A 19,938-nucleotide genomic window follows, 5' to 3' on the forward strand; every position below is an offset into this window, starting at 1 on the left:
CTTTCTTTGAACTGAATCCTGCAATTGTTGTTGTTTCTGGGCCGTTGGAGTTTACATTGTCGCGATCCAAACTCCTTACCACCTTCAGTCCACTCCTTCAGCCCGGCCCCATTCACTCCTTCCCTCATTCGCGGTCCTTTGGTGGAGCATCTGCGGTTCTATGCGTCGCCTCTCCTCTGCGCGGCTGCCGCTGCTGAACTCAGCTCGGCCACCGCCCCCCAAGCTCCCCCTCCTCTCCTCTCGCTTCCTCTCGGCCTCTACCCCTCCTTCCTCGATCTCTCCACCTCGCTTCAACCGCCAGACACGACGCTCCCCTTTATCTCAGACTTCAAAACGGTATTGTTCGTATCGCAGGATGTGTGGCTCTCGACGTGCCGATGCGGCCGGCACGACCAATGTTCCTGGTCGTGAGGTCCTGCCTACCAACGTTAAGCCTACGCACTACGACTTGACGCTTGAGCCGAATTTCGAGACCTTTAAATATGACGGAACTGTGGTTATCGAGTATGTGACTGTGACTATTTGTTGGGTATGAGCTACACTGACAGCTAGTGTAGTCTACAGGTCGTCGAGGACACCACCTCCATCTCCCTCAACTCCACCGAAATCGATATCCACACAGCTACCGTTTCCGCTCAAGGGTCTGTGATCACCTCTTCGCCCGAGATCGCCCTTAACAAGGATAAACAAGAGGCAACAATCAAGTTCTCCGACACTATCCCCGCGGGATCCTCCGCACAGCTCAAGCTGACATTCACTGGTATCTTAAACGACAACATGGCCGGTTTCTACCGATCATCATACCCTCAAGCCAACGGCGAGACCAAGTACATTGCTTCGACTCAGATGGAACCTACCGATGCCCGCAGAGCGTTTCCTTGCTTCGACGAGCCTGCCCTCAAGGCTAAATTTACTGTCAGCTTGATTGCGGACAAGAGCATGACTTGCTTGGGTAACATGGACGTGGCCTCAGAGAAGGAGATCGATGGCGGAAAGAAGATTGTCAAGTTCAACACATCTCCAGTCATGTCGACATACTTGGTGGCTTTCATTGTTGGCCACCTCAACTACATTGAATCCACGGACTTCCGTGTCCCTATCCGTGTCTATGCTACACCGGATCAGGACATCGAGCATGGCCGTTTCTCCCTGGACCTGGCTGCCAGGACTCTTGCTTTCTACGAGAAGGCATTCGACAGCGAGTTCCCGCTACCCAAGATGGATATGGTTGCGGTTCCTGATTTCAGCGCCGGCGCTATGGAGAACTGGGGTTTGATTACCTATCGTATCGTCGATGTGCTCCTGGATGAGAAGAACAGCGGTGCGTCTCGGAAGGAGCGCATTGCCGAAACTGTCCAGCACGAGCTTGCCCATCAATGGTTCGGAAACTTGGTGACCATGGACTTCTGGGATGGTCTCTGGCTCAACGAGGGTTTCGCTACCTGGATGTCATGGTACTCTTGCAACAGCTTCTACCCCGAGTGGAAGGTGTGGCAGACGTACGTCATTGACAATCTGCAGAGCGCCCTTTCCCTCGATTCGCTCCGCAGCAGTCACCCCATTGAGGTGCCTGTGAAGCGTGCCGATGAGATCAACCAGATTTTCGACGCTATTTCATACTCCAAGGGATCATCTGTCCTGCGCATGATTTCCAAATATCTTGGTGAAGATGTTTTCCTCCAGGGTGTCCGCAACTACATCAAGAAGCATGCCTATGGCAACACACAGACCGGTGACTTGTGGTCTGCTCTTGCTGATGCCAGTGGCAAGCCTGTTGAGGAGGTCATGGACATTTGGACCAAGAATGTTGGTTTCCCCGTGGTTGCTGTCACTGAGAACCCTAGCTCCTCTTCCATTAAGGTGAAGCAAAACCGCTTCCTTCGTACCGGTGATGTTCGGCCTGAGGAAGATAAGACCATTTTCCCTGTTATGCTCGGCTTGCGCACGAAGCAGGGTATCGATGAAGATACTCTGCTTTCGGAGCGTGAGGGTGAATTCAAGGTCCCCGACCTTGACTTCTTCAAGCTCAATGCCGATCACTCCGCTATTTACCGCACCTCATACACACCTGAACGTCTGTCTAAGCTGGGTGAGGCTGCAAAGGCCGGTCTGTTGACAGTTGAGGACCGCGCCGGTATGATCGCCGACGCTGGTGCCTTGGCTTCTTCAGGCTACCAAAGCACATCTGGCCTATTGTCGCTTTTGACAGGCTTTGATAGCGAGTCTGAATTCGTCGTCTGGACTGAGATCTTGACCCGTGTTGGTACTCTCCGCGCCGCATGGATCTTCGAGGATGCCCAGACTAGGAACGCCCTGGAGGCTTTCCAGCGTGCTCTTGTGGCTGAGAAAGCTCACGCCCTTGGCTGGGAGTTCTCGGACAAAGACGGACACATTGTCCAACAGTTCAAGTCTCTGCTGTTCAGCGCTGCTGGAATGGCTGGAGACGAGACTGTTGTCAAGGCTGCTCAGGATATGTTCAAGCGCTTCGCTGCTGGTGACCACAGTGCTATCCACCCCAATATTCGCGGTAGTGTCTTTTCCATCGTCCTGAAATACGGCGGTGAGAAGGAGTATGAGGTTGTTTACGACCGCTTCCGCAATGCCCCCACCTCGGATGAGAAGACCACGGCTCTCCGCTGCCTTGGTACTGCTGAGAACCCGGCTCTTATTAAGCGCACTCTTGGCTTGGCTCTCAGTGACGAGGTTAAGAACCAAGACATTTATATGCCCCTCGGTGGCCTCCGCAGCCACGCAGCGGGTATCGACGCCCGCTGGGCTTGGGTGAAGGAGAACTGGGACCTGCTTTACCAGCGCCTGCCCCCTGGGCTCGGCATGCTCGGCACTGTTGTGCAGATCTGTACCGCTAGCTTCTGTACAGAGGAGCAGCTTCAGGATGTGCAGAACTTCTTCGCCAACAAGGATACTAAGGTGAGCCTTCTTTTCTTCCCAATTCCCTCAACAATACTAACTATGTTTCAGGGCTTTGACCGCGCTATTGAGCAAAGTCTTGACGCTATCCGCGCTAAGGTCAGCTGGGTTAAGCGTGACCGTAGCGACGTTGGATCCTGGTTGAAGACGAAGGGGTATCTCCAGAACGGAGGTAAGCTCTAAATAAAGAGCACTAATCAATATGAGGTCTAATAGGACCCTAAGAGCTATCTTAATCATAAACAATCATCACTTTTCAAAAATTAATTGGCAAAAAATATTCAATCAAAAAAGGTATCTTCTAGGAACTAATACTGGTCCGTACAGTTATGCTATGCTCCAGCAAACGCCAAAGCTATTCCCAATATTCCATATAACCGATCTAATGCAACCAATATTATATCACGCCTCGTCGCCACCAAGGCTATTGTTGAGCTCATCGCCTCCTGGCAAAATCAAGTCTCCCACCATGACAGTCCCCAATACTGCATCTGCAGCGGCGTCCACATCTTCTCCCCTAGTAAGAGAAGAAGGCGCAACATGTCTTCCAAAAAACACCCCACGCCCACCACCAACACCCTTTCTCGTCTTTACAAGCGTAGCATACGGCTCTTCCCCTCTTACACCGGTATACTGGTCCACACAGACCATCTGGCACCGTTCGCAAGGGCCTAGGACGTCGAAAGTCATTTGGGTGGAGCCCGTGCCGATGTGTAGTGTGGACCATGTGTCTTCGATGTATGGTCTTTCTGGGGTTGTTGTAGGCTGCGATGATAATGGCGAGAAGTATTGTGAGGGTGAAGGTGAAGGTGAAGGTGAGGATGGGAGTGGCGATTGTTGGATTGTTGGTGTTTCAGCAATGACGATGTTTGCGCGGAAGACATCTGCCGCGACAGCCTTTTTGGCGGCCGTAGGTGTATATGTAGGTGTGCTATTTGCATTTGTGGTTGGGGAAGCTTTAATGGCCTCGTTAAGACGATTTACAGAGGACCGAGAGATGAGGAGGAGGGGGCTTTCGTTTGAGAGGAGGATGGGGTTGCGATAGTTGTCTTTAGGTTTCAGGGTTGTAGGAGTTGAAGCTGGTGATACAAACGGCGGAGGAAATGAGCCGGGCATCGTCCTGCTGAGTTTGGCGGGTGAATAACCCTGGGTTCGACCCCGGCTGTTGATGCGAGAGTAAGATCTCGTGGAATTCTGCGGCGGGAACCTCGCAAGCGTACAAGGTACCCCAAGGAAAGTGGTGAAAAAGCTCGCCACCGCAGACGAAGTATAAGCCTGAAGGACCACCCTATCCCCGCAAACCGTTGACGGCTTTGCTGTATTCTGGCACAGTGATGTTGTAAGAGCATTCGTACTCGCACGACTCAAAGAAACCTCCAGAGCTTTCCCTTCCATCGAAGAAGCATGTATATCCCCGAAAGAAACTCGCAATACGCCCTTGGCAAGATCAAGGACGGGCCTGATCAGTGCCATGCGCGGATACCTCTTCTGATTGAGCGTTACGCCTGTACCCTGGTGAACAAGACACCACTCGCGGTCCCAGGCAAGGCCTGTTCTCTTAACCTCCCAGCGTTGTCTATCAGGGACCTTGAAGGCGCCGCAGCTCTTAATGGGATAGACAGACAGACTCTCAACGTAGAAATTGGGCTGTTGCAGTGGAGTGCTCGTCGCCAGAGGAAGATGAATTGATATCCCTTGAGGTGGTTTATCGACGTAGAACTCCTCCAGAAATGCCATAAAGGTGTCAATATCCTTTCGGCTGCTCATAGCGCCTAGACTGACGCGCAAGATCCCTGTCGGCCGCTCATCCATGATATCGTGGTCATCGCCGCAACGCATTCCGGCAGAGTAATGGCGACGCATGTCTGTCCCTGTCCACCCAAGGCTCGCTGCTGTACCACCTGGGTTGCATAGTGTGCCTGATCTGAGCTGGATGTTTTTGACGCTGGCCAGTCTTTCCACCTCGGACTTGCCAACCCACAGTCCCCGACTATTTTGCAGATTAAACGCAACAATGGCGCCCTGCGTAGCCAGATCCTCGTTGTCAAACTTTGATGAGGTATAGAGCCGACACACCTTGGTGCCATTATAATGCTTCAACCTAGCCATGCGCTCATACAGCGTCTTCGCAAGAAACCGCGTATGGGAGGAAACATTATCCATGGATCCATACAACCTCTTATGCGTTTCAAACGCCGCATTCAGCGCAATGATGTTATGGAACGGTAGTGTCCCATCTTCCAACATATCATGAACGGAGGAGTGTTTCTTCGCATGCCACGGCTTTGCATCCCCAGCGACAACCATATCAACTGTACCTCCGCCAAAGAACTTCCTCTTCTCAAAAACATGCCCTGAATCTTTACGAACGATCAAGGCGCCCAGATCTGGGAACCCAAAAATCTTGTAAAAGCTGAGCACCGTGAAATCAGGTGCTGAAGCAGGGCTGCTTAAGTCCAGCGGAGACGTAGAGACAAGCGACGCCGCGTCCAGGAGTGTGTAAAGTCGACTTGAACCTGTCGCCCGAATTTTTCCACACCAACCCAAGTCGAATCGCTGGCCGTTCATATTTGATTGTGCTGGGTAAGCGAATAATCTCGTCTCTCCGTTCTCTTTATCTTGTCGAAGCTCATCGATCCACTTCTCTACCTCGCCTTCGCTCCCAAAACACTTTGCTCCAGCCCCGGCCATCTCTCTCACCCCAACCAAGCTCGTATGCGCATCAATCAGATATCCATACCAGAATCCTCTCTCACCATTCGCGTTAGCCTCCGCGAAATCCCTCAATCCATCTGCGACTAGCTTAATGCCTGCCGTTGCATTCGGCACAAACACTAGGTCAAATTCTTCTGGATCCGCATTCAGAAACTTTAACGCTTTAAGTCGAATATCATCTATCCGTTGCGTAGACAATTGCGAGGAGGGAGAGAGCGAGTGCGGGTTGCCGTACAGGTTGCTCGTTAAGTCTGCGGCGAAGGAGGCGATTAGGGAAGCTGCGTAGGGTGTTGTGCCAGCATGGTCGAGGTAGGTTGTTTCTGTCACTCAGTAAAAAAAAAGGTTAGTTGTCTGTGGCACTATGGTGTAGTATACGGGGCAAGGGACAGACCTTTGAGCAACGGATACTCCGTCTCTCGAATGACGTCGATATCTGCTGAATACCCTGTGCAATATGCCGCAAAAACACGCGGACTGATCTCATCTGCGCCCATATTCATGAGCGGTATACAAAGAGGTCATATAGTTGTGGTTGTATCATTATCAAGTCGGGTTGGGTTCAGTCCAGCACTTCGGTTGAGTGGCGAGGGGGTTTGGGGAAATATGAGGTACAGGTATGCAGCTCGACCAATAATCGGAGGGTCGAAAGTCGGGGAAGAAGTGTGCATCAACCACGGCCCACAAAAGCCAAAGAGCCTGTAGGAAGGTGCCATGGGTTAAATAGTCAGGGCCATTGAGCTTTGTTGCCGATACTTGCTATCGGAGGTGGCCGAGAGTGATAATATTTGGACGAGGGGGCCGAAGAATGTCTCCAGAGGACGGTCCCGACCGAAAGTTGTTTTAATTGCATTGCAATTGCAGCGTGATTGCGCAGTGTGATCGTGTTCAAGATGCCTTTGGAATGCAAATGACTTTTCTGATTGTAGAAGACAGCTACAGAGTCCGTAATCTGTGTTGTTCTTCACATCTTCATTCTGGAGGAAAGAGCTAGCGTCCACCTGCCGATAAGCAGATAACCAGGACCCATGTTGTAGAAATAACCGGAGGGCCAGGACTCTGGCATAGGTTGTATTTAGTTGCATACATTTCGTGTCCTTCAAATCAAATCAAATCAAATGAATATCTATTGGTACAGAACATGCAAGTAAAAGTGAACAAGAAGAGAGGGAAACCCTATATCAAACCCCGACCTGATGCCATCCATAGCCTTCAAGAAGCTGTACAAGATGGCTATGGATATTTAAATAATCATAGATAGTACACCCGTTATACAACTGGATCCCATAAACCAATCCACGATCCATACCACCACATGGAAGCGAAGAAAAGCATTTACCTCTTGGGCCACTTCTTCCAGCCACGGCCGTGACCACGCTATTATATATATTAGCAACCGACTCGCCTAGTCCTCAGTCTAAGAGGAAAGTGGGATAAAAGAGAACATACCTGCTTCCACAACCGAATCAATTCCGGCATCTCCATCATCGCCTTTCTGCGATCCTCCAGTTTACCCTCCATAGTCCTCTCCCACTTGTGACCCTTGACCTTCTGTCCAATACCTGTACCCTTGATCTGCAGACCCCTTTCACTCCTCCTCGTTTCCTTGTATTCCGTAGATTTCTTGCCCGGCGGTAAAAGAGCCTCGACGTTATACTTGGCCGCCAATTTCACGAGTTCTGCTTGACGCCGGAGTCCAAAGCGCGGGCTGAACCATTTCCCTGTCTTGAAGTTCTTATGTGGGAGAAAGGGGTTCGGAAACCTGGGGGTGCCGGGGTAGAGAAGTTGGCGGGCTGCCGAGAAGGTAGCAGGAGTTTCGCGCTTGTGGCCTTTTGCGTCGCGGTTAGGGGTATAGGGGGAAGGGAGGGGTGTAGATTCTGATACGCTTTCTGAGAAAGCGACCGAGGTGGAAGCTGTGGCGTCTGTGGTTGTGGTTGTAGTTGTGGTTGCTGATGCTGGCGTGGTTGTTGTCTCCGGGGGTGGACGAACGGCCGCGGAGTACCGCTGGGGTGGGTAGCGGGCGAAGAAGTTGCGGAGGCGGATTGGGAGCTTTGTGAGAAGGTCCGCAGATGCGGCAGCCTGCTTTGTAGCCATTGCGAAGGAGTGTAACACAATCTTTGCCCGTAGTGTTGGCCTTGAATTGCACGGTGATACGATAGCTGGACGGAGATGGACTGGAGTTGAGAAATTGTAAAATGACGCTAGACCGGATTCGGGAGGGAGGCTCCGATCGGAAGAAAAAAAGGGCGGCGCGCGATTGGAGTTGAGAGCCCGTGGCTGGGAGTCGAGTCCGGTGGTTACCTTTGTCCAGACTTCTCTTCAATCAGAGAACAGCTATATTTCTTGCAGTATCCTACAAGCTGGTCTTTTGCTCGTTGACCCTAGTATACGTTCTTTCTACTTACTCTCTTTTCCGCTACTAGGCTCTAATTGTCGCGAAGAGCTTGCCTTACTCTCTCACAGCCGACATGGCAGACTACAACTTCGGGGGTTCGGAGGAAGAGAATGCGGAGATGAAGAAGCTGGAGGCCGAGCTGGTATGCGATATCTTTCTACTCTTTTATGTTATCGAGCTGACTGGTGCCCTAGCTCGACGATCCAGATAACTTTGAGACATGGGAGCGACTCGTACGTGCGGCGGAGGCTCTTGAAGGAGGTGTCAATCGCAATTCAAACCCGCAAGCAATCACTACAGTACGAAATGTCTACGATCGATTCCTGGCGAAGTTTCCCTTGCTTTTCGGATACTGGAAGAAATATGCGGATTTGGAATTCTCCATCACAGGGACTGAGGCTGCCGATATGGTATGGCTTCATTTTTTTTAGACTTGCTTATAACAACATACTGATGCCATTCTGCAGGTGTACGAACGAGGCATTGCGAGCATTACCTCGTCCGTTGACCTTTGGACCAACTACTGCTCCTTCAAGGCAGAGACCTCCCACGACACAGACAACATTCGAGAGTAAGTAGACTGACTGGCTTTCCTTTCCTTCCCATAACCACTACCGTGCAGCACCGACATGAATGATGGGTGGAGCGCAGACGCCAAACTCGTTGACGAGGCCCGCTCAAGATGGGTGAGACGTCGCCTTCCCAACTCAAATGGAGTTACTTCTCACCCAGGCGTTTTCAGGCTGTTTCCCTTCCCTGTAGAAAAAGATGAAGAGTGATTTGACACAAGCACCATTTCCTTGCACCGGCATCATGACCCAATCCACGATCCTGTTCGGTGGTACACATTCTGCGCTCGATGCAGAGCAACTCCACAAACTGATCCTCCTAGTCGTTGAATTGTTTGGGCTCGCACTGAAAGATTAATGCTCATGTTTGCCATCCTTGCCATTTCGCTTCCTTCTCCCCATCCCCTTCTTTCCTTACTGATATCGTTCGGTTGGCTGACAAGTATATCATACAGACTTTTTGAAAGAGGAGCGAACTGTGTTGGGTTAGATTTTCTTTCTCACCCTTTCTGGGACAAGTATATCGAGTATGAAGAACGAGTTGAGGCATTTGACAAGATTTTTGGTATCTTGAGCCGTGTCATTGAAATCCCAATGCACCAGTATGCTCGCTATTTTGAGCGCTACAGGCAACTTGCGCAAACGCGCCCTCTGGCTGAACTAGCGCCTCCCGATGTCCTGGCGCAGTTCCGGGCTGAACTTGAGGCCGCCGCTGGACAAGTCCCTCCAGGTGCAAAAGCAGATGCTGAGGTTGAACGCGATCTTCGTCTTCGCGTCGACAGTCATCATCTGGAAATATTCTCAAAAACGCAAACTGAGACCACAAAGCGCTGGACATATGAGTCTGAAATCAAGCGTCCGTACTTCCATGTCACCGAGCTTGATGAAGGTCAATTAGTCAACTGGAGGAAATACCTTGACTTTGAAGAGTCTGAAGGATCTTATCCCCGGATTCAGTTCTTGTACGAGAGATGTCTTGTGACGTGTGCTCACTATGACGAGTTCTGGCAGCGTTATGCTAGGTGGATGTCTGCTCAGTCAGGGAAGGAAGAGGAAGTGCGAAATATTTATCAACGCGCAAGCTATCTTTACGTCCCTATCGCCAATCCGGAGACTCGCCTACAATATGCCTACTTTGAAGAGATGTCTGGACGAGTGAGCGTGGCTAAGGAGATCCACGAAGCTATCCTCCTCAGCATCCCCAACCACGTGGAGACAATTGTCTCCCTAGCCAATATGTCCCGTCGCCACGGCGGCCTCGAAGCTGCCATTGACGTGTATAAGAGCCAGCTAGACTCTCAAGAGAGTGAGCTGAGCACCAAGGCCGCCCTGGTGGCCGAGTGGGCCAGGTTGCTATGGAAGATCAAGGGCTCAGCCGAGGAGGCCCGCCAAGTCTTCCAGAAGAACCAACAGTACTACCTCGACAGCCGGGCATTCTGGAAGAGTTATCTTACATTCGAGCTCGACCAGCCTACCAGCGCCACCACAGAGACTGCTCAGTACGAGCGGATTAAGCAAGTTGTCGAGGACATCCGCTCAAAAAGCGCTCTTGCATCAGAAGTCGCCAAGGAGCTTGTCCAGATCTACATGGTATACTTGCTTGAGCGTGGTACCCGAGATGCTGCAAAGGAATACATGACCCTCGACAGGGAGGTTCATGGTCCGGCGTCTGTCAACAAAGCGAAGACTGGAGGTACTGAGCCAGCTCCTCCAGCTCCACAGGCCCCTCCGGCAGCTCCTATCCCTGCTGCCGCTCCCGCGCCACAGGCGAACCCGTACGAGTACTACCAGCAGAGCCCTGTCAATGGAGGCTACGGAGGCCCCCAAGCTTAAGCAACAAACCTGCTACTGTCTCGGATATCCCACGATCGGACCCAGTATGAACAGCATGTTTCCATCTCATGACCTTGGTTTGTCTCTGGCCCTTTGTACCCTGTGTAGAACACTATTTCACTTGCCTTTTTTTTGAACTTTCACACCTTCCAGCGAATTTTATTCTCGAGCAGAGGTGAGGTTTACGGCACCTCCCATGCTCAGACACGAGATATGCGTGATATCATTGGGTGGACTCTATCATGGTTTGGACACTGTCTTCCTTGTATTCTTATAACAGCAGCAGCTCCCCGATCTACTTTAGCTAGGCAGTGAGTTCTCGAATCAACTATAGAAATCTAATGATCACGTGTTTGCGCTTATGGTATTTTCGCCACCCGTATAAAGTCGAGGCCTTCCGCGCGACCATCACTCACAAACAGCTTTACAACGACAGCGCCAGACTTTTGCGCAGACTTCAGTTATGGGCGACATTGTTATGAACGGCTCTACAGATTCACCGTCGAAATTCCCACCTCCTCCCCCAGAAGACGCTGGCGCCCCTCCACCACCCCCAGAAGAGTCCTCCGCTCCTCCGCCGCCGCCAGATGTATCCGCGCCTCCACCCCCGCCTGAAGACCTCCCTCCCCCTCCCCCAGCCACAGATGTGAAGAAGAAGAAAGTAGGATGGGGCGCGAAGAAACCGGCAGCGACACCGCTGAGTGTCGACGAGTTGCTCCGGAAGAAGAGAGAGGCTGACGCTGCTGCTGCTCGGGTACGTTTTCTCGCCTTTCATTTTTAGTCCTCCCTGGCTAAACTTTTTCCGAAGTACTTGGTGGCTAATATTTGTCTACTTCACAGCCTAAATTCGTGTCCAAAGCGGAACGAGAGCGGCTTGCCTTAGAGAAACGCGCGAAGGAAGTTGAGGCACAGAAACGGATCGTCACGAATGGGACGTCGAATGGGCTAGAAGCTAAAATGGATTACACGCCCACGGCTCCTGAACCACGCGAAAGAGACTCTCGATCGGTTCCTACAGGCCCTCGTGCACCTACCGGTCCCCGCGCGATGCGCAACGGCGACGCCCCAACAGGTCCGGCAAGCATGCGATCGAGGAACGACCAACCACCTCCCAGAGACAAAGGCAGAAAGCGGTACGACGACGAAGACGAAGCTACAGCACAAGCGGCACTCGTGAAACAGAGGTATATGGGTGCGGATCAGACGTCGAACTTTTCAGCCAAGAAGAAGCGGAAGAGGACGACGGACCGGAAATTCAACTTCGAGTGGAACGCGGAGGAGGACACAAGTGGCGACTATAATCCGCTGTATCAGAACCGTCACGAGGCAAACTTCTTTGGACGCGGGCGTCTGGCTGGTTTTGGAGACGATGTGGCGGACTCCGTTGCGCAGAAGTATGCTAGGGCATTGGAGGACCGTGACCGTGATGCGGGTAGCATTCGAGCGCGCGAGATTCTAGAGATGGAGCGGAGACGGAGGGAAGAGAGTACACGGAACCAACTGGACAAGCACTGGAGCGAGAAGAAACTGGAGCATATGCGCGAGAGAGACTGGCGTATCTTCAAGGAGGATTTCAACATAGCTACCAAGGGTGGACTTGTGCCCAACCCCATGCGCTCATGGGATGAATCCGGTTTGCCAAAGAGGCTTATGGAGCTTGTCGATCGCGTTGGATATAAGGACCCCACGCCTATTCAGCGAGCAGCTATCCCCATTGCCCTTCAATCGCGCGATCTTATTGGTGTTGCCGTTACTGGTTCCGGTAAAACGGCGGCGTTCTTGTTGCCTCTGTTGGTTTATATCGCGGAGTTGCCTCGGATAGACGAGTTCGAGTGGCGCAAGGCTGACGGGCCATACGCCATTGTTCTTGCTCCGACTCGTGAATTAGCCCAGCAGATTGAGATTGAAGCGAAGAAGTTTACCGAACCGCTCGGGTTCAACGTCGTCAGTATTGTTGGTGGCCATTCGTTAGAAGAGCAGGCATACAGTTTGCGCAACGGTGCCGAAATCATCATTGCTACGCCCGGTCGTCTCGTTGACTGCATCGAGCGTCGGATGTTGGTTCTGAGCCAATGCTGCTACGTGATCATGGATGAAGCCGATCGAATGATTGATCTTGGTTTCGAGGAGCCCGTAAACAAAATTCTTGACGCACTCCCCGTCTCTAACGAGAAGCCCGATACAGAAGAAGCGGAGGATTCCAGCGCTATGAGCCGACACATCGGATCAAAGGACCGCTATCGCCAGACGATGATGTACACAGCCACCATGCCTACAGCAGTCGAACGCATTGCACGAAAGTATCTGCGACGACCTGCCATTGTCACCATCGGTAGCGCCGGTGAAGCCGTCGACACCGTCGAACAGCGCGTCGAGTTGATTGCGGGCGAAGACAAGCGCAAGAAGCGCCTCGGCGAGATCTTGTCGTCTGGCGACTTCCGTCCTCCGATTATTGTTTTCGTCAACATCAAGCGAAACTGCGACGCTATCGCCCGCGAGATCAAACAGTGGGGCTTCTCCTCTGTCACGCTGCATGGTAGCAAAACGCAAGAGCAGCGTGAAGCCGCGCTGGCTTCGGTGCGCAATGGCTCGACTGATGTTCTCGTTGCTACGGACCTGGCTGGTCGTGGTATCGATGTGCCGGACGTCAGTCTCGTTATCAACTTTAACATGGCTACCTCGATTGAAAGCTACACCCACCGTATCGGTCGTACCGGTCGTGCTGGAAAGAGTGGTGTGGCTATTACTTTCTTGGGTAACGAGGATTCGGATGTCATGTATGTGCCCCCGGCAACCCTTTTCTATGTCGCTAGACTAATGTTGTCAGGTACGATCTCAAGCAAATGCTCATCAAGTCGCCCATCTCACGGGTTCCGGAAGAGCTACGCAAACACGAAGCGGCCCAATCTAAGCCCACACGGGGCGTTGGGAAGAAGATCGAGGAGTCTTCAGGCTTCGGCGGAAAAGGCGGGTGGTAGTTGTTCTCATTTACTTTATTCTATGCGGCCGGGGCCTCGAGGCTTTGGTAGAAATGACTTAGCGGGATGGATGTACTATATCACTATGATTAGGGCTGGCCAATATAATCCAGGATGCAGGCCAATCGGCATTTTTACCTTCACCAATCCGTAGACAATTCAAACCCAAGACATCAGGCTAATCAGAGAGAACGGTCTCGAAGCGTGTGAGAGTGTCAGCCGTGATGTTACGCAGATTGGACTGTCTCCCAGCCACCCCGCAGCAACGCTTGACTCGCCCAGCCTCCTTCGCGGCCACTTTTCAGCCCGCCCATAACCTCATCTCGCAGGTGGTCTCCATCTTTATTTTCTTTACTTATTTTCTGCTGGCTGTTCTCCTGCATTGTTGAGTTTTGGACTCGTCAAACCTCTGATTGTGCGTGAAGCTGTGCAACACAGATAGCCAGTGTTGTTGTGATCTGCGCTGCGGAGATCCAGAGTCTCGGGTCATCCATCGCATTGCATCCACTGACAACCACATTCTTCTGCCTTCTTTTCTTGTTTTCTCATTCGAAACCAGAGCTGTCGCATCTCATGCGCCTGCGATTGCAACTCTAACCTGATCACATCGCACATCGACATTCCTACCACATCCAACATTCCCCAAAACAACAGCCCTACAGGGCCTCACCAACCGCCAAAATGATTGGAAGCCTCTTCTTCATCTTCAACCGTCTGACGGAGATCGTCTTTCTCATTCCGATCATTGGAATGATGGTGCGCCTCCCCCAATCTCCCCTCAATCCCCATCCTCCACTCTTCAATCGCAACTAACAAACTTCACCGCAGGCCTACTTCGTCGACGGTTACCTGAAAGCCAACATGATAACGCCCCCCTTCATCCTCGTCCTCTTCATTGTCTCCGTAATCGCCGTCTTCTGGTGCATCGACACCCTAATCCGACACTCGACCACCAAACGCTCCGCTGCCTTCGTCTCCTTCGTCGACCTGCTCTTCTTCGGCGCATTCATCGCAGCTGTCTACCAGCTCCGCTTCATTGCAAACGCCGACTGCGGAGACTGGGATGGCGGGCGCGTCTACGTTGACTTGGGCCCGTTCGGTGTGTTTCGCCGGCAGAGCGGGTACGATGATTTGAATAAGACATGTCGCATGTTGAAAGCCTGCTTCGCGTTGGGGATTATGGAGGTTGTGTTCTTCTTTTGGACTGCCTTTTGGGCTGTCTGGATCTATAGGCGCTCTGCGCCGGAGAGGGAGAGGGTTGTTGTTAAGGAGACCACTGTCCGGAGGCGGAGTCACAGCAGTCGGCGCGGACATGGGGGTGGCAGCTCGCATACGAGGAGACACAGTTCTTCGAGCCGGAGGCCGCACTATGTTGTCTAGGCTGAGCAGCGGGTCGCGGCTTCTGGAATAGGTGCCGATAGCTGTAAGGCGGGATCTAAAGGGATCTGGGTATTTGGTTTCTTTCTTTCTTTCTGTTTTATGAGCTTGATGCGGCTTTATGCTTCATGATGATGATTTATGGACGCTATGATTTGTATATGACGCGGAGAGATAGTGTAACGATTTTCTAGTGATGATTAGACTCCAAGAAAGCATCCATTTCAGCCTTGTCGTTCTGTGCCCGATCCAAATGCTAGACTATATCCCCGCTCAAGGCTGAATTGAATCAACAACTGCGCCGTGATGATCTACACTGATCTAGGTAAGTCACCTAGTTACAATAGGCTGGCGCCCATGCGATCAGCGGGGATCTATAGCCATACGACTTTGACTCTTTGTATTTCCTTTTCTTCCCACTTACCCTGCGCTGGCTCTGTGCTTCCTTCGTCGTACAAGTTGGCTTCTAGCTTCTACTACAATAATCCTTTTACCTGCTTCTCAGATATCTCCTCAAGCACGAAGATGTCCTCAACTCAACCCCAAACAGACACAACCTTCACCCACTGGCTCCTCTACTATAGCTGGCACTGGGCTCTTCTTCTCGTCTACGCACTCTGGTTCGAGGAGTCTTACCTCATCGGATCTAATCCACGTCGAACTCCAGATGAACAAACAACACCACCAAACAACCCGCGCGTGACCCTCTGGCTCGAGAGGAAGGGACATTTACGCTCAGAAAAGGATGCTCGCTCCCTGCTCGGATTCCACATCGTTCTTTTACTTCTCGAGCCAATTGAGGGCTACTGGATTTTGACAGCGTGGTATCGTACTTTCCTGCGGGTGTATTCAATGAGTGTGCCCAAGCATTACACGTGGATTGACAGGGTGGCGAAGTACTGGTGTACTTTTCTTCTTCCTGCTGGACTGGTGGCGTGGGTGCTTGTTGGGGCGGTGTTAGTGGTGTGGACTTGGTTGCATGTTTGGGAGCTGTGGAAATGGAGAGATGGAGATTATGAACATCAGGGGGAGAAAGAAGGAGTCCTGGCTAGTAGCAGGTCAGACAAACGGAGTGGATGAGGGGCCGTGAACCGGGGAGAGGTTACATATTTCTTTTGTTGGGTGAGGAAGGTCACTACATCTTAAGGCTAGCTGTGGTGCGTAGGTAATGATTGTCATTGGTACTAACTTAGGCAACCAACTATGGAGGAATAACTTTGAAGGAACGAATGGATGGGCAATAATCCTCAGTGGGTAAAGACAAGCAAGCAAAGAGCTTTGGTAGAGGTTTATACGAAAAGTCCAGTCTTATATCGGGCGCATAGGTGCCATTATCCTTCCGATCCAGCTGACCCAAGCCGTGCTCAATCGTCAATACCACAAGTAAATCCCGACGCAGGCTCGCCGAACTGCTCATAAACGACCGCAGATATGGAAAGTATATGACCATCCGGTAGCGTAATGTTCACCTCAGCCGTGCTGCCATCACCACCTCCATTCTGCAAGAACGCTGCAATGAAGGCGTCCGCCTGGTTCGCAGTCCCCGCACAATTCCCCAACTGATCATTATCCTGGGCGGTCGCACCACCCTGGGTATAACCGAGTCCAAAACCGGCTAAGGTGGATGCCGTGGTGATGGTAATCGAGACTCGATACGGGTGCTCGTGCAAATAGTCGTACATTCTCTGGCGGGAAGGGATAACCCGCTGGATTGCTCTGACGGTCTGAGCCCACCCATTATTAAGGCGGAATGCGTCGTCGAGGTAGTGCCGGGCACAGCTGATTAAAGCCCGACACTGGGCGTAGTTCCAGGAAGGTCCGGCGTGCAGAGTCTGGTTCCCCCTGACAGCGTCGGTGTCGGCGTAGGCAAAGTCCTCGGGGTTTGTAGTCCATGCTACGAACCGATCATCTCTTGTGTGGATGTCATCATTCCACTCCGCTTTAGGGATTCCAACGAAGATACCAAGCGCAATCTGCTGCCACTTCCAAGTCTTGCCGTCGAGTATGGTTTCATCCCCGTGGCCTGCACCCTCACCACGGCCGGCATAGGGGTCCCAATCTGGCGAAAGGCTGCCCGTCCATCTGCTTGAGTCAAGACCTTCGCGGGCTTCTTGTTGGCGGATAGTCCAGTGGGTAGAGGCGGAACTTGCAGCGCGCCGGGCGCTCTTCGCCTGCCGGGCAAGAGAGTTTGTGACGTTACGTTCGTTGAGGCCGTCTGGCTGGATGTCGTACGAGAGTGCGTTTCCACTGGTGGCTGTAAAGTCTATACATCCCGAATTGCTGCTGGCGATGGATTCGCCTGAGCGATCATCGGATTCGTAAAACCGGAGGCCTTCTGATCGTTAGCTGTGGCCGAGAACAAGTATTGTCAAAATGTTGCTTACTCGTATATTTGTCCGCACCTCCTGCATTGGTTACTGTGGCTGACTCGGAATTGATGGGAATTTTATAGCAGGGGAAGTCATCGTTGAAAGCATGATGGTATTCACCCAGTGGTGTGCTTCGACAGCGCTTGCCACCCCAAAAGTCGATCTGAAAGCTATGGGCGCACACACAGAGACTGATGATGACAGTGATGACTATCATAGTGGCGTAATGGATGGAAGTTTGTAAGAGATAGAAATGATTGAGTTGATTGTTGTCTGGTGGAATCCGGTATCAATGTCAGTCTTTATAAGAGTCATTGTCCTGAGCAGAGATGCTGGCCTACCAATAGTACGGCCTACTCGAACCTCATGTTGGAAGGCCTTCTTCCCATAACCTCTTGCTTGCCACTCGCTCCCATCACAACGTGATGCCCTGTCCTACACATTGCATGAGGTGATAGAGCATGTATATAGAAGGGGGCCATGGTGGTTGGGCCCGGGCTAGCTCATAAAATTACTGGATATCAATCCACGAAGTCTCGTTGCCCAAGAAAGTATGCATCATTGCCGCAGCACCAAGAGGTAGATCTTCATGCTGGGGCGAATTCAAGGAGGAGAGCAGCCCTCTTTATCGCCATACGAGCCGACACGCAAGAATGACATACATCTGTCTTTCCGGCTTGAGACGAGGCTGCTTCTTCTGGAGATATCAACCCTCGATCGTTGTTGTAAGCTCACATAATAGGCGTCGTTATATTAAAGTTATGCAAAAGCTCACGCGTGCACTATCAGGGCCTCCGGGGGTGCCTGTCCAGGATAAACTAGCATAGTTAAGGGTGTACGGGAAGTCTCGGCCAGGAGCAGCACAAGCAGTCCCTTGCAAAGATTGGCAAAGCACTCACAAAGATATTAAACTGGGCAATGCCATGCTCCATTGTTTGGCCAACAAGGAAACACCAAACGTTGGTTGTCATTGCATTTCATCTTGGATGGACTTTGAGAGGCACATGGGCTATTGAGAAACTCTTTCCCGACGCTGGTCTCTGCAGATCCAGAAAGGGCGTTTGAGCTTCTCGTCCGCGAGACACATTCTCTTCTACTTCGACTGGGAGCTTCGAGGATTTTCTCGTTATGGCAACTGCAATGGCACGTCAGTATAAGTCACAAGATCTTAGGTTTTCGGGTGACTGTGCCGCAATTACCAAATCCTTCTGCTACTCTGGAGTAGTTAAGCCAGCATGAGGAGCTCATCCGTGTATTGCTGGTAATTCCAAACACAAAACCAATCCTACACCATGGCGCACCAACCGCGTTTAGGAGTAGGTAAGCCGAACCCAATCAGGCCTTTTCATAAGCAGGAAAGCACATAAACAATTGCGGTCAGGTGGCGCTAACGATAAGATGAGCATTCCGTGGTTCTCTTTGCCTGCAATGGGTATGACGTGGTATTCATTCCAGCACATCCAGGTCAAACGAACTACCAACCAAGCCTGCAGAGCGTGTTAGCTAAAAGTGCCTTGATACAATCATATATTGCAGGACAACCAACAGATCGGCGGATATATGCAAGCCAGCAGCGGCACCGGCTGCAAGATAGAAAAGGGGTGTGCTGGGCGATGAATAGAGATCAGCGATGGCGGCGCTAAGCATCCAGTCACAGGCACAAGCATTCAGCTCGGTGATGTACGGCTTGAAGCAGACGTACTGATGTCAAGGTCGAAAGAAGGCGCATCATCATCAAGAGACCCTGTACTCAACAATTCCATCGTGGCTCGGAACAATGGATTGCTGTTGTATGTCCACAGTCACATGATATCCATCTACCTCAAGGCTCAAGCTCTTCCCTCCCCCGCATTCCCCTCCCCACTCTCCAACCCAACTCCACCTTACCACGAGGCTCCATATCCCGATCTATATACTTTTAAACCCATCAATTCAAGCCAGCCCACATTACAAAACACACAGCCACAGCCACAACTCAGCTCCTAACCAAACCCCCACAACATACCCCCTCAACCAAAAATGTCCGACCCAACTCCCGCCCCAACCTCCACTTCCGCCGAGGACCGCAAAGCCGCCGCCGCACTCTCCTCCCTAAACACCACCGAGATAGCATCCTCCGACTCATCCGCAAACACAAAGCAGCCCTCCAATGCAGACCAAGAAGCACTGGGGAAGGCAATGAGTCGGTTGGAGATTGCGGCGGGGAAGGGCGGGTCTGGTGCTTCTTCGGGAGTTGGGGCTAGTGGTGCGAAGGGGAAAGGAAATGGAGATGGGAGTGGTAAGGCTGCGGAGGGGGTCAAGAAGGTGAATGTGAAGGTTCTGAGTGAGGATGTTACATTATTGGTATGTTTATATGCTTTGGGCAAATGTTGGCTGTGGGAAAAAGGGGACTGACCAGCGTGGGTTTTCTGTAGGTCAGCGAGCTGGATTTGAGTAAGATCAAGGCGACGGAGCTGCTAAAGAGTAACGGGGGCGATGCGAAGATGGCAATTAGGGCGTTTATTACGTCGCATAAGACTGCTGTTGAGGGCTGATAAGTATGGTGTGATGGCTTGGGATGGGATACAGTGGCGCTTTGGAGAAATATTGTTAGTTGGGATTGGAGTCGTATACTCAATATTTGGTGTTTGGTGTTCAGTCTGAAAGAAATGATACTAGTCATGAAATATATTGACCGAGACGATTCTATCAATTTTCGCAGCATATACTGTCTATCCGTAAGCTCCACACATACCAAGGTTACACTCATAAGTCATATCACCCGTGATCGCATCAGC

The 19,938-nt window shown here is 51.6% G+C and overlaps 8 protein-coding genes across 8 annotated transcripts; 5 read left to right on the forward strand and 3 right to left on the reverse strand.

Moving 5' to 3' along the window:
• The first annotated feature begins 49 nt into the window (after positions 1-49).
• On the forward strand, positions 50-3,202 carry BJY04DRAFT_179828 (M1 family metallopeptidase). The gene is made up of 3 exons (XM_073709963.1): positions 50-504; positions 558-2,928; positions 2,980-3,202. The coding sequence occupies exons 1-3, from the start codon at positions 161-163 to the stop codon at positions 3,109-3,111; spliced, it is 2,847 nt and encodes a 948-aa protein (XP_073575317.1). The 5' UTR covers positions 50-160; the 3' UTR covers positions 3,112-3,202.
• A 6-nt stretch (positions 3,203-3,208) lies between these two features.
• Positions 3,209-6,354, reverse strand: hxB (putative molybdenum cofactor sulfurase protein (HxB)). Its single transcript, XM_073709964.1, has 2 exons — positions 6,035-6,354; positions 3,209-5,963 (listed from the first exon to the last, which is right to left on the reverse strand). Exons 1-2 carry the CDS (start codon positions 6,141-6,143, stop codon positions 3,331-3,333), a joined length of 2,742 nt encoding a protein of 913 aa, XP_073575318.1. The 5' UTR covers positions 6,144-6,354; the 3' UTR covers positions 3,209-3,330.
• Positions 6,355-6,493: 139 nt separating this feature from the next.
• Positions 6,494-7,786, reverse strand: BJY04DRAFT_179831 (mitochondrial 54S ribosomal protein mL59). The gene is made up of 2 exons (XM_073709965.1): positions 7,090-7,786; positions 6,494-7,017 (listed from the first exon to the last, which is right to left on the reverse strand). The coding sequence occupies exons 1-2, from the start codon at positions 7,732-7,734 to the stop codon at positions 6,976-6,978; spliced, it is 687 nt and encodes a 228-aa protein (XP_073575319.1). The 5' UTR covers positions 7,735-7,786; the 3' UTR covers positions 6,494-6,975.
• A 322-nt stretch (positions 7,787-8,108) lies between these two features.
• BJY04DRAFT_205288 (uncharacterized protein) lies at positions 8,109-13,415 on the forward strand (the record flags this gene model as incomplete). Its single annotated transcript, XM_073713577.1, has 8 exons — positions 8,109-8,177; positions 8,230-8,445; positions 8,503-8,606; positions 9,060-10,379; positions 10,611-10,612; positions 10,932-11,191; positions 11,278-13,214; positions 13,265-13,415. The coding sequence occupies 8 exons, from the start codon at positions 8,109-8,111 to the stop codon at positions 13,413-13,415; spliced, it is 4,059 nt and encodes a 1,352-aa protein (XP_073575320.1).
• A 169-nt stretch (positions 13,416-13,584) lies between these two features.
• BJY04DRAFT_179840 (uncharacterized protein) lies at positions 13,585-15,027 on the forward strand. The gene is made up of 2 exons (XM_073709966.1): positions 13,585-14,171; positions 14,244-15,027. The coding sequence occupies exons 1-2, from the start codon at positions 14,097-14,099 to the stop codon at positions 14,793-14,795; spliced, it is 627 nt and encodes a 208-aa protein (XP_073575321.1). The 5' UTR covers positions 13,585-14,096; the 3' UTR covers positions 14,796-15,027.
• A 290-nt stretch (positions 15,028-15,317) lies between these two features.
• On the forward strand, positions 15,318-15,872 carry BJY04DRAFT_214304 (uncharacterized protein; the record flags this gene model as incomplete). Its single annotated transcript, XM_073715184.1, has 1 exon — positions 15,318-15,872. One exon carries the CDS (start codon positions 15,318-15,320, stop codon positions 15,870-15,872), a length of 555 nt encoding a protein of 184 aa, XP_073575322.1.
• On the reverse strand, positions 15,601-17,625 carry BJY04DRAFT_179841 (uncharacterized protein). The gene is made up of 3 exons (XM_073709967.1): positions 17,503-17,625; positions 17,177-17,434; positions 15,601-17,124 (listed from the first exon to the last, which is right to left on the reverse strand). The coding sequence occupies exons 2-3, from the start codon at positions 17,376-17,378 to the stop codon at positions 16,157-16,159; spliced, it is 1,170 nt and encodes a 389-aa protein (XP_073575323.1). The 5' UTR covers positions 17,379-17,434; positions 17,503-17,625; the 3' UTR covers positions 15,601-16,156.
• Positions 17,626-19,180: 1,555 nt separating this feature from the next.
• Positions 19,181-19,695, forward strand: BJY04DRAFT_214306 (huntingtin-interacting protein K; the record flags this gene model as incomplete). The annotated part of the gene is made up of 2 exons (XM_073715185.1): positions 19,181-19,504; positions 19,576-19,695. The coding sequence occupies 2 exons, from the start codon at positions 19,181-19,183 to the stop codon at positions 19,693-19,695; spliced, it is 444 nt and encodes a 147-aa protein (XP_073575324.1).
• Between the last annotated feature and the right edge of the window lie 243 nt (positions 19,696-19,938).

Source organism: Aspergillus karnatakaensis (assembly GCF_047715665.1).
Source record: "Aspergillus karnatakaensis strain CBS 102800 unplaced genomic scaffold BJY04scaffold_6, whole genome shotgun sequence".
Lineage (NCBI taxonomy): Eukaryota > Fungi > Ascomycota > Eurotiomycetes > Eurotiales > Aspergillaceae > Aspergillus > Aspergillus karnatakaensis.

Bases quoted from the DNA above. Each gene is read 5' to 3' on its own strand.
- BJY04DRAFT_179828 (XM_073709963.1), top strand. From the start codon at position 161: ATGCGTCGCCTCTCCTCTGCGCGGCTGCCGCTGCTGAACTCAGCTCGG. The intron at 505-557 runs GTATGTGACTGT...CAGCTAGTGTAG, and splicing joins GACGGAACTGTGGTTATCGA to TCTACAGGTCGTCGAGGACA. The intron at 2,929-2,979 runs GTGAGCCTTCTT...ACTATGTTTCAG, and splicing joins TCGCCAACAAGGATACTAAG to GGCTTTGACCGCGCTATTGA.
- hxB (XM_073709964.1), bottom strand. From the start codon at position 6,143: ATGAATATGGGCGCAGATGAGATCAGTCCGCGTGTTTTTGCGGCATAT. The intron at 5,964-6,034 runs GTCTGTCCCTTG...ACTGAGTGACAG, and splicing joins GGAGTATCCGTTGCTCAAAG to AAACAACCTACCTCGACCAT.
- BJY04DRAFT_179831 (XM_073709965.1), bottom strand. From the start codon at position 7,734: ATGGCTACAAAGCAGGCTGCCGCATCTGCGGACCTTCTCACAAAGCTC. The intron at 7,018-7,089 runs GTATGTTCTCTT...TATATATAATAG, and splicing joins TGATTCGGTTGTGGAAGCAG to CGTGGTCACGGCCGTGGCTG.
- BJY04DRAFT_179840 (XM_073709966.1), top strand. From the start codon at position 14,097: ATGATTGGAAGCCTCTTCTTCATCTTCAACCGTCTGACGGAGATCGTC. The intron at 14,172-14,243 runs GTGCGCCTCCCC...ACTTCACCGCAG, and splicing joins TTCCGATCATTGGAATGATG to GCCTACTTCGTCGACGGTTA.
- BJY04DRAFT_179841 (XM_073709967.1), bottom strand. From the start codon at position 17,378: ATGATAGTCATCACTGTCATCATCAGTCTCTGTGTGTGCGCCCATAGC. The intron at 17,125-17,176 runs GTAAGCAACATT...AACGATCAGAAG, and splicing joins AGGTGCGGACAAATATACGA to GCCTCCGGTTTTACGAATCC.